The 15,196-nt window shown below is 61.0% G+C and overlaps 1 protein-coding gene across 1 annotated transcript in view; it reads right to left on the bottom strand.

Annotated features, from left to right (window-relative positions):
- DOT1L (DOT1 like histone lysine methyltransferase) overlaps window positions 1–15,170 on the bottom strand; it is a 63,646-nt gene extending 48,476 nt beyond the window's left edge. The window contains 1 exon segment of the mRNA XM_023243349.2: window positions 15,011–15,170. Coding sequence (XP_023099117.2) covers window positions 15,011–15,091 — 81 coding nt within the window. The 5' untranslated portion in view covers window positions 15,092–15,170.
- Window positions 15,171–15,196: the final 26 nt, after the last annotated feature.

Raw genomic sequence — 15,196 nt, 5'->3', positions numbered from 1 at the left:
CCCAACCGTGCAGCGCCCGGGCCCATCGCTGAACCGGCCCGTCCGCTCAGCCCTGGGCCCTCTAGGTCCACAGCCCCCATCCGGACGCTAGAGAGGCGTAAGGTCTGATGGCCACAGCAGCGGGAGGCGTCCACGGAGCTCGGGAGAGTAAATGGCAATGCAGGGGAGTAGGTGACACATCCAATGAGCTCAGATGGCACCGAGCCCTCTCCACCCGTGGCTGCCATTGCTCCCAAGTACCAGTCCATCCTGCAGATGGGGGCACAGGCTTCGGTGATGCGTGAGAGGGCCGATCAGAGTCCCCGCCGGGCGGCGACACACCCACCCCTACAATGACCTCGTAAACCTCTGGGGGAGGAAAAACAGGTGGGGTACATTTCATCAAAATGAAACGATGACACTTAAGGACATCAAGGAAGTGGAAAGACAAACCACAGAAAGAGAGAAAAACTTTGCAGACCATCCATCTGGAGAAGGACCTTATCTCTCACGGGCACACCTCGCTTCGCCGCCCTGTGCAGGCACAGCGCTCTCACAAACCGAAGGCGGCGCGGACCCCGTGATGAGCGCGCCCCTCGGCACCCTTTCTCCAACTTGCTCACGCGGAGTCCGTGGCACGTCTTGGCCACTCTCGCAATCCTCCAAACTTCATCACTGTGGTATTTGCCGCAGAGATCAGCGGTCAGTCTCACCGAAAGCTCAGGCGATGGTGAGCGTTTTTGCAAATCGTTTGTCCTTTAAGGTACGCGCGCTGCCTTTTCTTCGGACGTCATCCCGCTGCACACTCGGTGGGCCACGGTGTGGCCTAAACCTGACTGGTATGCGCACAGGAAACCAATCTGCGTGAGTCGTTTTATGGACACGCTCGCTTTACTCTGGGGGCCCGGGACCAAACCCACAGTACCCCCGACGCGTGCCTGTGTGTACAGAGAACTCGGGAGAGCTCAAAACAAAATGACAGATGAAGCCACGAAAACATATTGACACTGACACGGTTACAGAGAAAATGCTCCAGTGGCCAGACAGTGGCCAGACAACGAGGCTAACGAGGCCACGAAAAGATGCTCTGCCAGCTGAGCCAGGATGGGACCCGAATCAAAACCACGAGGACAGCTAGAATGGGAGCGACAGGCCTGAGTGTTGGGGAGGAGGAGTAGGAACCTTCACACCTGGCTGGCGGGAATGTCACGTGGAGCAGCCACTCTGGAAAGCGGCCCGGCAGCTCCTGTGATGTTTAAACAGAACATCCACGGGACCCGGCGACTCCACCCCCAAGTATACGGACGCCCAAAACAACCAGCACGCGTCCAAACACCTGTGCGCCGGGGCCTGGAAGGGTTGGGAGGGTGATGGCTGACGGGGATGGAGCTTCTTTTGGGGTAATGGAAAGTTCTGGAATTCACAGTAGCGATGGTTGCACGAGTCTGTGAATATGACATTCTACGTGGGTCAGTCGTACGGTATGTGAATTACACCTCAAAAGAGCTGTTAACAGCAAAAACACCCACAGAAGAAATGCTCCCCGCCATTAAAAGCACCCCCCGCCCCCGACCTCAGTAGGAAAACGCAGAGTTCGTAAGATTCTCACACGACGATTCCGCCCTGTTGCCGCTCGGTAACGTTTAAACGAAACCCAGACACGCAGTCTTGGCAAGAGCTCGCCGGACTCCTGCACGGACTGACCCTGAAAAGCGGAGAAAACGCCATACTGTATCGCAAGGTCTACGAGGGCAGTTAGTCTAGAACTTTCCACCAATTCTCTCTCGGATCACACTCTAGGAAAGCCAGCTAGCTGCTAGGTCACAAGCAGCCCCACAGAGAGGCCCACGTGGAGAGGAGCTGAGCCCTCCCGCCAACGGAGGGCGTCGGCACGAAGAGCTCCTCCCACCTGGTCCAGCGTTCAGACGAGGCGGCCCTGGTGGGTCTGTGCCGACCACACCACGGTGTCTCGTGGGAGACGCTGAGCTAGAGCCACGCAGCTAAGTTGCTCCCGGACTCCTGACCCACAGAAATCATGACCTAGTAGACTGTGTTGCTTCCAGCTGCTAAATCTGGGGTGATCTGTTATGCAGCCGTAGCTAACCGATACAGACTTGGCGTTGAGGCTAACAAACCTGCCTGGGAGCACACTGCCTAGGAGAAAAACCCTAGAAATGCCCCTCACCCCAGGGCCTGATTCAAGTCCTCGCCACAAAGTCACGAAACGAGCTGCACACCCTCGCGAAGCCCCTGGGCGCCAGGCGGATGCAGGCACAGAGCAGCCCGAGCAGCCGCGGCGCGGCGGCACATGCGGGTGCCGGGCTCACATCGCACCCCGGCCCCTGTCCTCACAGGAACCCGCCACAGCCTGCCAGCTGACTTGTCTCACACCAAATCCTGCACACGTGGGGAGGAGCCTGGAATGTGGGCTCGTCTTGTTTGTGAGAAGAGGAAATCCAGCAGAAAAAAAAGGAGCGCCTGGGGGGCCCAGTCGGTCGAGCGTCCAACTTGGGCTCAGGTCGTGATCTCACGGATCGTGGGTTCGAGCCCCGCGTCAGGCTCTGTGCGGACAGCTCAGACCCCGGAGCTGCTTCGGATTCTGCGTCTCCCTCTCTCTCTGCCCCTCCCCTGCTTGTGCTCTGTCTCTCTCTGTGTCTCAATAACAAATAAACATTAAAAAAAAAATTTTTTTTAAGCAGAAAAAAGGAAGGAAAAAAGTTGACAACTATGCCTCCAAAGATCGCAGAATGACCCTTTCAGGGACTGGCCAGCCTCCACTGGCGGCTGTGAGCTGTGTCATTTAAGAAGCGCCGATCGCCATAAACGATTCAGAAAATCCAACTTCTTGGACGTGGCCTCCTCCTACTCCTCGGGCCTTCAGGGAAGACGCCAGACGCTGACCGGGAAGGGGGGACTGAGAACAGCCCCGAGGAAGCCTGGATTTAGGAGAGGCCCTTGTCTTGTTACGCAGGGACAGCCCTCCCCCATCCTCCTCCTCCGTCCCAGGAGCCCCAGAATCCCAGGTCTGTGCCCCAGGCCCGGTCTCCCTGTAGGGACCCCCAGCCCGGCGCTGGCCCACGGCAGGAACGTCAGCTTGCTGCGGCAGGGACTGACCCGCTCTCTCATCACTAAGCGCATCAGGGCGCCCAAATGAAGCAACCAGAGACGTTTTTCCACGTAACACCTGTTTGGCGAACGCTGCTACCTAGGAAGCTAGCAACGGGCACTCAGCTTCACTGGGTCCCCCGCTCTGGGGAGCGCACGCAAACGTCCATGCTAAGTACAAGCGCTCGTGTCTTCGAGTGCACGCCACACGGAGAGCAGTCACCACGCCGAGATGACACCATCACCCAGCTCCCCAATCGGGTGCTGATGCGAGGCCCCGGCTTCATTCCTTCAGACGCCCTGACCCTACTGTCCTCAGCACCACCCAGCACACACCGCGGACAGAGCGCGGGTGTGGGGATCCCCCGCTGCCGTGCTCGGCCCCAGCCCAGCCTCCTCTTACGCCCTGAGGACAAAGCTAAGAACAAGCACCCCTCGAGTTTCACCGCAAGGGATCTGCACAGGGGCGTCTGATGCCCTCCCCCCTCACCGCCTCGACTCGTTCACTCCACGCGTCCGCACGGCTGGCGGGGGCTCTGTGCTCAGGGCGCGGAGGCAAGGGAAGACCAAGAGGGGGGCAAAATGACACGGGGAGCTCGCGGTGGACGCTCTGCGGACGTACTACTGCGACGAACCCACCCGCCAACTCCACTCTCCCGATCCCCATTTCCGACAAGAATGTCGCCCAAGGAGCACCGGCCGCTCCCATCAGGGATCACAGTAGGAGGGCAGACCCCGAGAGGTCCTGGGAGGCACCAGAACCTCCCGGAGGGCTCGTCAAGTACAGATGAGGCCCACCCACAACGTTTCAGAGTCAGGGGTCTGGGGTCTGCGTCTCTAACAAGTTCCCAGATGATGCCGAGGCTGCAGGCTGGGGGACCCACTCTGTGAACCACAGCCCTAAGGACACAGAAGGCCACACTCACGCACGCCGTGACGTGGGAATTGCCGTGGACAGGAAGGCGGCGTGTGGACAGAGTTCCCAGAGTGGAGAACAAGAATGAAGGTGGGTGACGGGACACGGCCCAGCTTGGCCGGCAGATGTCTGCCGGAGGGCGAGAAAGGACACGGCAAAATCAACAGGCGTCCCGAAAACTCAGTCCGGGAGGAGGCCAGCGGGGCAGAGAGCACAGGGCCCGGGGGGCCCGGCTGGGGCGCTCGGCCTCATCCGTCCGCCTATACGCCTGCGCACCTGGGGGCCGGGGCCGTGAGCGGTGGCGAGGACGGCGGGCCAGCACGACGCGGCACGTGCGGGGCCCGAGCACCGAGAAGGGGAAGGCTGTCATGTGGAAACGCGTGAATTCACGCAGCAGCGGCAGCAGAGAATCCTAGCAGCCGGGTCCACCATCAGCCCCACATGTCCCCACGCCCCCGGCAAGGGGACAGCAGGGTGGCAACAACAGGTGCCCTCGCTGCAGACTCCAGGAAGGCGGTGGAAGCCAGCCCCGCCAACCATACCTGAGGAGAGGACAGCCCACAGCTGAGGTCTGCACGAGGGTGACAGGCCTCATAAGAACAGAGCGCCGGGCCAAGCCAGGGCCATCGCAGGCAGGGGAGCCAGGCGTGGCCTAGTGAGCTGGGTCTCCAGCCAGCAGACTTCCAAGGATAAGAAGCCAAATTAGGGGCGCCTGGGTGGCTCAGTCGGTTAAGCGCCTGACTTCTGCTCAGGTCGCGGTCTCACGGTCGGTGAGTTCGCGTCCCGCGTCAGGCTTTCTGCTGTCAGCACAGAGCCCAGTTTCAGTCCTCTGTCCCTTTCTCTCTCTGCCCTCCCCTATGCGTGCGCGCACGCTCTCTCTCTTTCCCTCTCTCTCAAAAGTAAATAAATGTTATAAAAAATAAAAAATAAAAACAAAGACGACGACCACAAACAAAGACACCAACACAGAAGCACTCTCCGGGCCGCTGGAGGGGCCAGGTGGAAAGACAGAGAGACGGTAAGGAGCAGAACGTTTGTGTCCCCAAATCCCCACGCTAGGGCCCCGACCCCAGCAGAATGGTCAGGAGACAGGGACTTTGGGAGGTGGGGAGGGTCAGGTGAGGTCACGAGGGACGGCGGATGGGACAGTGGATGGGACCCGCCCCCGCCCCCACCCCCCATGGGATTAGTGCCCTTGTTAAGAGGACGAAGGGACTGGAGTGCTCTGTGTCATGTGACGACAGGGCGAGACAGTGGGGCTGCCGGCCAGAAGTGGGCCTTCCCCAGGCACCAACGCCGCCAGCCGTCATCTTGGCCGTGAGAGGCCCCCCACACCCCCCTCCCGCCGCAGGGTTCTATTACTACAGTCCAAGCAAACTAAGACAGAGACCCCCAGGGCACACACAGTAAACAGCCAGTGTTCACAGGGTGACCCGGGGGGAAGAGAGGAGACAAGGAGCGGCCCAGGAGGAGCAGGCCTCCGACCGAAGGCAGGGAGAAGGACACAGGTGGGAACGTGGACGTCCAACCAAGAGTGCCGGCCGGGAGCGCAGAGTTCCAACGGCAGCAGCACACAGAGCCGGACGTGGCCGCGGACAGCAGTTACTGACGGAATGAGCTTCTGCAGCGGGACCGGGGACCCTGGGGCGGGCGGGGCAGCCCAGCTCTGAACCCAGGTGCGGAGCACCCCGAGCCACCCGCCCACGCCCCGCAGAAAGACGGCCACAGCCAGGAGGGCGGTCCCCTCCACCCCCGAGGACCCGTGTGGAGACAGCCCCGGCCCCGTAGCAATGAAGAGGGCTGCATGGGTTTAAGATCCGGGTTTACAGCACCGCGCCTCAGCACCGGTCCCCTGCTCCACAGGGCTCTGAAAAGAACCGGGCTCCTCGGAGGGAGGGCTGATTCCAGGGCCAGCGCAGAGAACACGCAGGTGAGCCCGAACATCTGGCACAGCAGGCAGCCAAGACGTGTCCCAAAAAGGGGCACAGGCATGCCAAGGGCCCAGGACAAAGCCCGGGGGCGCTCCCGGTGGCCGGTTCTGGAACACAAGTGACAGGGTACTGGCTCACAGACCGGACAGACTGGACCGTGGCCCGGAGACGGCATACACACCCAGGAGCCACACGGAGGCTCCAAGTGCAGAAGCAGGACGCGGGCAGGACCCAAAGCGGATGCAGGAGCAGCTGAAGGGCGGGGCGCGAAAGCCCCGGGGGGGGGGGGGGGGGGCACGAAAGCCCCACCACACCAGCGCTGCAGGCCAGGCCCCCCTCGGGCCAGAAAGCCCATGGGCCGACTCGAGGACCAGGGTCCCCGACAGTCTCGAAGCGCCCCTCGCAGGGGGAGGGGGAAAGTGGCAGCAACGTGCCGGTGGGACACCCGCCGAGAACACACAACCACTTCCGACCCCACACGAGAGCCCCTCTGCAAGGACGGGCCGTTCTCTGCAGGGCACACAAGGCGTGCAGGTCGGGACGGGTGCCGGCCTTTCCTTGGACGTGAGGAGCAGCGGCAGGTTCGAGCTGAGGACACACGACAACTGAACACAAAGGGGACCCTGAGCTGGGCCTGAGCAGACAGGGACACGGGAGGTGAAGTCGCTGGTCTCCTCAGCGCCGGCCCCGCTCTGATCCCGGTGTCATGGGAGCTGAGTGAGGCGCAAAGGAACCCTGTTCTGTTTGTGCAACGCGCTTTCAAGTTCAAAATCTCTTCCAAGGAAAACGGACAAAGTTGCACAGGGAGGTCGGACCCAGAAGCTCCCGCTGCAGCGCAGCTGGGCCCTTCCCTCAGCCCGCCCTTCCCGGGAGCCCCCCCCCCCCCATCCGCCTGAGGGAGACACCACCGGCCACCTCTGGACTTGGCAGGAGCAGCACCAAGACACTCATGGCACACCTGGGGCTCCGTCCGGCAGGCCCAGGAAAAGCACGCGGCTCCTGATCCTGAGGCTGTGAGTCCCAGACCCACGGCGAGTGCAGAGGTCACTCAGAGAGAAAATCTTGGGGGCACTTGGGCGGCTCCGTCGCTTAAGTGTAAGACTTCGGCCCAGCTCATGATCTCACGGTTCGCGAGTTCGAGCCCCGCGTCGGGCTCTGTGCCGGCAGCTCGGAGCCTGGAGCCTGCTTGGGATTCTGTGTCTCCCTCTGTCTCTGCCCCTCCCCCGCTCATGCTCTCTCGCACGCGCATTCTCTCTCTCTCTTTCTCTCTCAAAAATAAATGTAAACATTAAAAAGTTTTTTTTAACCTTTAAAAAAAATATAGCATACTTGAAATCTTTTGCACATGTTAATGATTCCATGAACTTCACGGTACCTTTCCCCAGCTAAAATTCTATATTCCTCAACACAAAAATAAGAAAAACATGTAACATAACACTCACATTAAGGAACATATCACAGTCTGAATCTGTTTAAACATCTTAAAACTCAGTGTGGACGATTTGCTATTTTAATAGTCACCTTAAATTTTATCCAGAAGCTTCCCTTTGACAGGCCCATCCACTTGAGCAGAGAAGGTCCTGTGACAAAATGAATGCTCATTCTTGACCACTTTATTTTTTTAATATTTTTTATTTATTTAAAAAAAAATTTTTAACTTTTATTCATCTTTGAAAGACAGAGCGTGAGCAGGGGAGGGGCAGAGAGAGAGGGAGACACAGAATCCGAAGCAGGCTCCAGGCTCCGAGCTGTCGGCACAGAGCCCGACATGGGGCTTGAACTCGCGAACCGCGAGCTCATGACCCCGGCCGAAGTCGGAGGCTCAACCGACTGAGCCCCCCAGGTGCCCCCTTGACACTTTAAAACAAAGAGCACCACTTCAGTCTGAGCTCCTGCTTAAGATCACCGGACAGGAGCAAAAGCAATTAACTTGTGGTTTGTCCTCCCATGACCAATTCAAGAATCACAAAAGCACTTTTACCAGCTCAGAATAAGAGGAACTCAAACAAGAGTCCACACCTACAGATGAGAGCAAAGACAACGGGAACACGGCTGGGGTAGGAGAGTATTAGCCAACCCTGGAGATCAGCCAGGAGAGGGTCAGGACTCAGAGCAGCAGAAGACCCTGGGAGCCCCGTCGCCCACCCCCCGGAGGTGGGGGGCAGCTACTGGTGAGGCTCCGGGAGGGGAGCAAGGGGCGGGTCTCTGGCTCACGCTTATCGTCAGGCCAAAGTGCAGAGTGGGGCAGGGGACCAGGGCAGGCTGCCTCGGGCCTGGGCAAAGACAGCCAATCAGGCCGGCGAGGGCACCCCTGTTCAAACGTGGTCAGCCGTCCGCACTGAACCAAGCACGGAGCCCTCCTGCTGGAAGGCCTGCAGTCAGGAAGGACAGGACCTGGGGGGGTGGGGGGCATGTCGGCGCGGCTCCCTGGTCTGTGAACTGGAGCCTGTGCTGGAAAGCCCTCCTCCTAGTCACGCCGGTCCTTCTCCTCTGCCCTCAACTGGCTGGGTCTTCAGACACCACACGCCCACACAGAGAGCTGCGCAGGGAAGGCAGCCCCGCGGCTCACAGCCCTGGCGTCTACGCAGCAACGGAGACCGCTGGGGCTCTGGGCCTGCCGTACGTCCGTGGCGGGAGGCGGCGCGGGGAGAGAAACGTCTGTTCTGAAAGACCCACACGGTGACTATGGCCACACGGGGGCACCCGCGTGGGGAGTGCCAGATCTGGAGCCGAGTGAGGGGACAAGCCACTACCCCGCGGGGAAGCACGGCACCCGCCGAGAGCGGCCAACGCACCTCCAGGAGCCGCGCAAAACGTCAAGGCTGCTCGTCACGGCTTTGGAGCTTCGCTAGTTTTAAGGACTAAACTTAACGTGGCCCCCGGAGTAACATCACGCTGCAAAAGGGGCCAGAATGGGGGCAGCTGATGCTGCTCAGGTAACCTCCCTCCAGGGAGGAGGGTGCTGGGCCAGGCGCTCTCAGGGAAGGCCTCTGCTCTGAGACTCGCAGGGAGGGAGGGCGCGGCCCCCTGCCACCGCCTCCACCGCACCCCCTTCCCGGCGCCAGCGCTGACCTGTACAGGCCTTGCGACGGACGAGGGTGCTCAGAGGCCAGGGCCACGTCCAAAAGCACCCTGCCCACCACCCCGGCAGCCCCAGCTCCAGGGGGCAAGGGAGTCCCACCGGACACCCTCCCAGCAGTGCGCCAGGCCTGCTGCGTGGCCCTCGGCAAACCATCGCGAAGAGCGGCTCCGGTGGACTAGTTAACATTTGAGCCCCTCGAGTCTCCGTGGGAAGAAGAGCCACAGGGGTGCCACGAGGCCTGAGTCCAGCTGGAGGAGAGAAGGGTGAAAAACCCGGAGGGCGTGAGGAGAGCTCGGGCGGTCCCAGGAGCCAAGCACGGCATCAGGGACGCCCACCCTACTGAGCAAGCAGGCCAGAGGGCCGGGCCGGGCCCATCACAGCTTACCCCTGCGCAAACTCGGTCCCATACAGCCCCGCACGCCGTGCTCTGCGGACCCCAGTGACCAGGGGGTCCGGAGGAAGGAGCCCCCACAAGGCAGGGGAGTCTAGAGCTCTGCCATCCCAGCAGCAGCCGCTGGCCACCTGGTGCCCCAAGATCCCATGACCTGGTCCATCCACGTAGGGGAACGTCCCTCGGCCGCGAGCAGGAGCGAGGAGCCCACACCCGCTGCCCGACAGACGAACCCAGAACATACGACGGGTCCGCTGTGCACGCGCACGTCCACAGATGAGCGTGCCCGCCGTGCACGCGCACGTCCGACGACCGCAAGCAGGAACAAGGCGCCCACACCCGCCGCCCCGCGGACGGACCCTGATCACACAACGCTAAGGGAGAGAACCAGAAACTAGAGGCCACGCGGGGTGTGAGTCCACATTTGTGAAACATCCAGAACAGGCTCATCCATGAACAGGAAGAGGGTTCATGGGTGTCAGGAGCTGGGTGGGGTGGGTGGGGTGCCGGGGGGGTGGCTGTTGTGGGCGAAGGTTTCCTTTTGGGGTGATGGAATGTTCTGGAATTAGAGGTGGTAACTGTACCAACCCGTGAATGGACTAAAATCCGTGGAATTGTACTTTAGATAGATAGATGGTACAGCGTGTGCATTATATTGCAATAAAGCCGTTACTGATGAACAAAAACCACAAGACCCAGCACTGCCCCTGAACCCCACCCCCCCACCCCCAACTGTCATCCTGGTCCCTCCTGTGTCCCTCCCCATCCAGCCTGGCCTCCTGTGCCCGCCCCTTCATGGGAGAGCAGATCCACCCACAGTGAGCCACAGGGAGACCAGGGAAACAGAACCCCGTGAACCACTTTAAACACGTCCCTGCAAAACAGCCAGCCAGAGCAGCCCGAGCCCTCCGGAGCTCCTGTGGTCCCGCAGGTCACAGCCCCCCACCGCCCCAGCCCCACCACAAAGCCCCGGAAGCCCTGTTCCCCAACTCCTAAACAGAAGCTTCGGGTTTTTAAATGATAGAAGTATTATCAGAGTGAACATCCACGAACGCTCACCCCCGCTTGCACCTGGAGTGAATTTAATGCTCTCTGTGCACTAGCCCACGCACCCCCGTGACTAACTGAAGGGAATTCAGGCTGAAGCCTCTCCAGAATGAGGAAACTGGGGCTTAGGGAGACTGCACGATAAAGGCCAGAGCCCCTGACCTCCCGACTCCCGCTAGCAGCGCCCCGGGTGCTGTGCACCAGAAGAGGGGCTGGTCCAACGCAGGGGAGAGGGCCTGCGAGGTGCCCAGGGGATGCAGGTAGGGGAGAAGAGAGAATCTGGTCCGGGAGAAGAGCACGGGGCAGAGGAACAGCAAGGGGCGTGCAGGGAACTGAGGGGCACACCAGAGCCACATGTGGGCTGCAGAGCGGCAGACGCACCCCGGCACCCCCCAAAATGCGGCAGGTCCTCGGCAAACAGAATCAATGCCATGGGCCGGCGCTAGCAGGAGACACGCTGTGGAATTGGTAGGGACAGCTCGAGGGGACAGAGAAGGCAAGGGAGAGGCTTCTGGAAGTACAACCCTGAGAAAAAGGAAGCAGGAACGTTATTCCCACAGCTGGGGAGACGAAGACACAATTGCAGGGGCATCAGGCAGAGGAAGAAGTTTCCCAGGAGAGAGGCATGGGGCCCAAGACCCGCTCACTCCCAGCTGCAGACCGGTGGCAGCCCGCAGGTCCCGGCATTCAAAAGAGGACCCTGGGCGCCTGGGTGGCTCAGTCAGTTGAGCACCTGACTCTTGGTTGCAGCTCAGGTCGCGATCCCAGGGTCGTGGAATTGAGCCCCACATACAGGGCTCTGTGCTGCACTGAGCCTGTTTAAGATTCTCTCTCTCCCTCTGCCTCTCTCCCCCACTCACTCACTAAAAAAAAAGAAAAAACTCCTAAAGAAAAGAGGACCCCAAAACGCTTTGTATCTGGATTGTACCAATCTCAACGATACGATCGTTCTCCTCACTGGTTGTAAGATGCCACCACTGGGGGAAGCTGGGTTTAAGAACGTGGAATGTCTCTGTTATTTCTTATGGCTTCCAGTGAATCCACGATTATCTCGAAATTAAAAGTTTAAGAACAGAGGCGCCTGGGTGGCTTGGTCGGTTGAGTGTCCGACTTTGGCTCAGGTCATGATCTCACAGTTTGAGGGCTCGAGCCCCGTGTTGGGCTCTGTGCGGACAGCTCAGAGCCTGGAGCCCGCTTCGGATCCTGTGTCTCCCTCTCTGCTCCTCCCCTGTTCATGCTCTGTCTCAAAAATAAACATTAAATTAAATTAAATTAAATTAAATTAAATTAAATATTAAAAAATGAAAGTTTAAGGACAAAAAGGACAGAGCTCCCAGAGGGAGGGTAGAGTGGGCAGGCAGGTCCCCTGAAGCTCTGCCACCGCCTCCCTGGAGAACCCCTGAAGTTCCCAGCTCCCTCTGGCTCCCACCCATGGGGAACAGAGCACCAGCAGGCGTTTGGACCTCAGGGACCACATAGGAAATTCAGCCCTTTCCCGATTATCCCTCCCCCCCTTTAAAGTGGCTACTCCACCCACACGAAGTTATCTAAGGGTTAATCTGCCTTCCACCTGAGTGTGGATTAGGCAAAAGGCTCACACCAGCGAGGTCAGTGTCAGAAAATATTTTCTGAGTCACAGGGAAGGATGGCTCACTCTGCCCGCCCACTTCAGCTACTACTCACAGCCCCGCTGAAAGGGCATGACTGCTGGAGGGCATTCGTCAGACAAGTCGTGGGCTCCCGCGGAGGAAGCTGAAGGCGGGGACAGTCACGCTGGGGCCGCTCCCCCGCCCACAGGCTTAATAAGTCAAGGAGGGGAAGGGCCACTCCACACCCTGCCACCAGGCAACCAAAAATACCACAAACTCCCCTCCGGTGGAGACCTGGTTTTCTCACCAAAAGCAGGGCCACCGTGAGCAGCAGGCGGGTATCCCAGAACTCCGAGTCCCGGAAGGAACAAAACTCAGCCTGCCCCTCCCCCTTGTCAATTTCCCCAAAAACCCGTTTCTGAGACTGGACATTCCCAGTGTGGGTGGCTGTGGCTGTTGACACTTCCTCCTCCAGATGCCCGGCCACCGCCTCCGGGAAGCCACCCACACCTCCCCCCAGGGTGAAACCAGCAGCCCTGCCCTCTAGGACTAAGTCGGACCATAAGTGCACCTCTGTGCGTATGAGTCACCTACCTCCCTGCGTTTGTAGGTTTCTGGAGCAGAACACTGCCCAGTGCCCTCTGCGTCCCCAGCAGGTGCTTGCAGAACGGGGAAATCAGTGAACAAATAAGCCCCGTCATCTCACACATGCGGTCAGATGAGTAACGTGACCTTCTGGAAAGTTAACTCACCAACCGGTCCATTTTCCTAACATTCATCATCGAGCCGTCACAGAGTATGAACCCTTCCAAAGGTACCGCCTCCCCCTTCCCACGAGAAAGCACAATCCCTCAGTAGGGGTGCGGAAAGGCCGCAGGCATCACTACAAAGCGGTGACAAGCGAGCTGCTGCGGGCCACTGCAGGATTTCACTGGGCCCTCCTGCCCGCTGGCCCGGCAGTGGCACAACTATGCCAGGAACGGGCCTGCTCACGTCAGGCAGAGCGCCGGGCCAGGCGGGCAGCACAACCCTGTCCCCTGCCAAACGAGGTCGAGGCCAGTGAGGGAAAGAGGCTCTGCAGTTCAGAACCACCCACCACTGGGAAGCCAGGTCCTGCCAGGCCCAACACAGAAGGGCCTATTTACATCAGGTACGAATCGCTGTGGCCTTGCTCCGCTCCAAATAAAAGACAGCGGTGGGGACATCGTGACTGTCTCCGGATGAGCTTTCACCGTAGTATCAAATGCCTGGAGAGTGGCCCGCAGTGAATTTCCTCACTCTGCCAATACTCAAGAATACCCATCTGTAAGATGTGCGAGTGTCAAACACAGCAGAGCGCCCCCCCCCCCCACTCCCCAATACTTCCCAAGGGGAAAACTCAACTTCAGGTAGAAACCTGCCCCCACACGTTCATAGCAGCTTTATTCGTAACCACCCCCGCCACCAGGAAACATCCCCCGCGTCCCGGCACCCGCCTGCCAAGGGGGAAAGGAAAACACGGAATACGACATGGCAAGAAAAAGGCGTGACTTCGGATACCCACAGCAACGTGGATTAAGTCTCAGAAATGCTCGGCTGAGAGAAAGCGGCTAGAATCCACTTATCTAACTTCCTGGAAAAGGCAAAACTGCAGGGATAGACAGGAGATTAGTGGCGGCCAGGAGGAAAGGGGCGAGTTGGCAGCGAAGGAGCAGCAGAAGGGAAGGCCGAGGGGCGAGGGATCCGTCAAAACCCCCAGAGCTGCGCTGTGCTAAAGAGAGCGGCCGTAGTACGTGGGAGCCACTGCGGGTAAAAACCAGTCCCGTTTCAAAGAACGCGCTGGCCAGCCAACTGGTGCATGCCGAGCGCTGTCACAAGGGCCGAGAGAGGCGGAGGCCCGAGCGACGGTTGGAGTTTTGAAGGTTCTCCCCGCTCGCGCGTCGTCACCTTGGACGTCTCCCCGCCCTGCCCCACTGCTCGGGCCGCCGGCCCGGACGGACGGACACACACACACACACACACACACACACACACACACACACACAGACGGGCGCTGCCAGCCGGAAAAGCCGGAGCCCGGGCTCGACCCCGCCTCCGGCCGCAGGATAAGCAAAAATAGAAAGCTCCGGAGCGCGCGCGGCGGGCTGGCAACCGCGAAACCCTACGACCGCGGAGCACCCGGGGCCGGGAGCCAACACCCGCTCCCGGGCGGTCCCAGCGCTCCGACCCCGCCCCTGGCCGCGACGTTTCCAAAAACTGACACACACGGAGCGCGCGTGAGGGGCGGGGCGCGCGGGCTTCCCCGCCGGGTCCCCCGGAGGCCCTGTCTCCCCGCGAGGCGTTCGCGCCAAAGGGCGCCCCCACGCCGCCCGCCCGGGGGGCCCGCCGCGCCCCCCCGCCCAACGGCACACTGCCCGGCCCGAGCCGCCCCGGGGCCGCGGACACCGCGCCACGCCGCCCACCCCGCGCCCCGGCGCCCCGCGGCCGCCTTGGTAAATTTCCGCTCGGCCTGTCATCTTCCAAGGGTCACTCGGCACCGGGGGACAGCGTGTCTCGTGCCCCAGGTCCGGCCGGCCCACCCACCCGGGACCGGGGAGCCGGGACGTCCCGTTTGCAAGGGTCCGGCCAGCCCACCCACTCGAGAGCAGGGGGACTAGAAAACCCGGCCCGGAGGGAAGACAGGGCATCCCCCAAACGGAACAGCCGGGCACACTGACAGCGCAAAAAATAAACTACCCCAAACAGAAGGAAACCCCGGTGTCAGCGCACACACCGCGGCACGGCCGGCTCGCCCGCCGGCCCGGACCCCCCCACCCCCACCCCGCCGCGGGCACCGGCAACGGCAGCCCCGCGCCCCGCCGCCCGGCCCCGCAAACGGCCACGGACCCGCAGGGGGGTCCGCGGGACCCCGGCGGCACCGTCGGCGGGCGGGCGCGGCGCGCCGCGGGGACCCGGGGCCGGGGGGCTGGGGGACGCGGGGGCAGTACTCACGTAGACCGGCAGCGGCCACGGGTAGACGGCGGGCTCGGCCCCTACGGGCGACTTGAGCCTCAGCTCCAGCTTCTCCCCCATGTCGGCGCGCGCGGCCGCCGCACCATGCTAGTCGGGCGGTTGGGGGAGGGGCGCGGCGCCGCCGGCGGGGGCGGGGCGGCGGGCGGAGGAGGGCGGGAGGGCGGG

The sequence above is a fragment of the Felis catus genome, chromosome A2 (assembly GCF_018350175.1).
Source record: "Felis catus isolate Fca126 chromosome A2, F.catus_Fca126_mat1.0, whole genome shotgun sequence".
Taxonomy (NCBI): Eukaryota; Metazoa; Chordata; class Mammalia; order Carnivora; family Felidae; genus Felis; species Felis catus.
The sequence above is the reverse complement of the archived record's forward strand: the minus strand, read 5'-3'. Positions and strand labels throughout refer to the sequence as shown.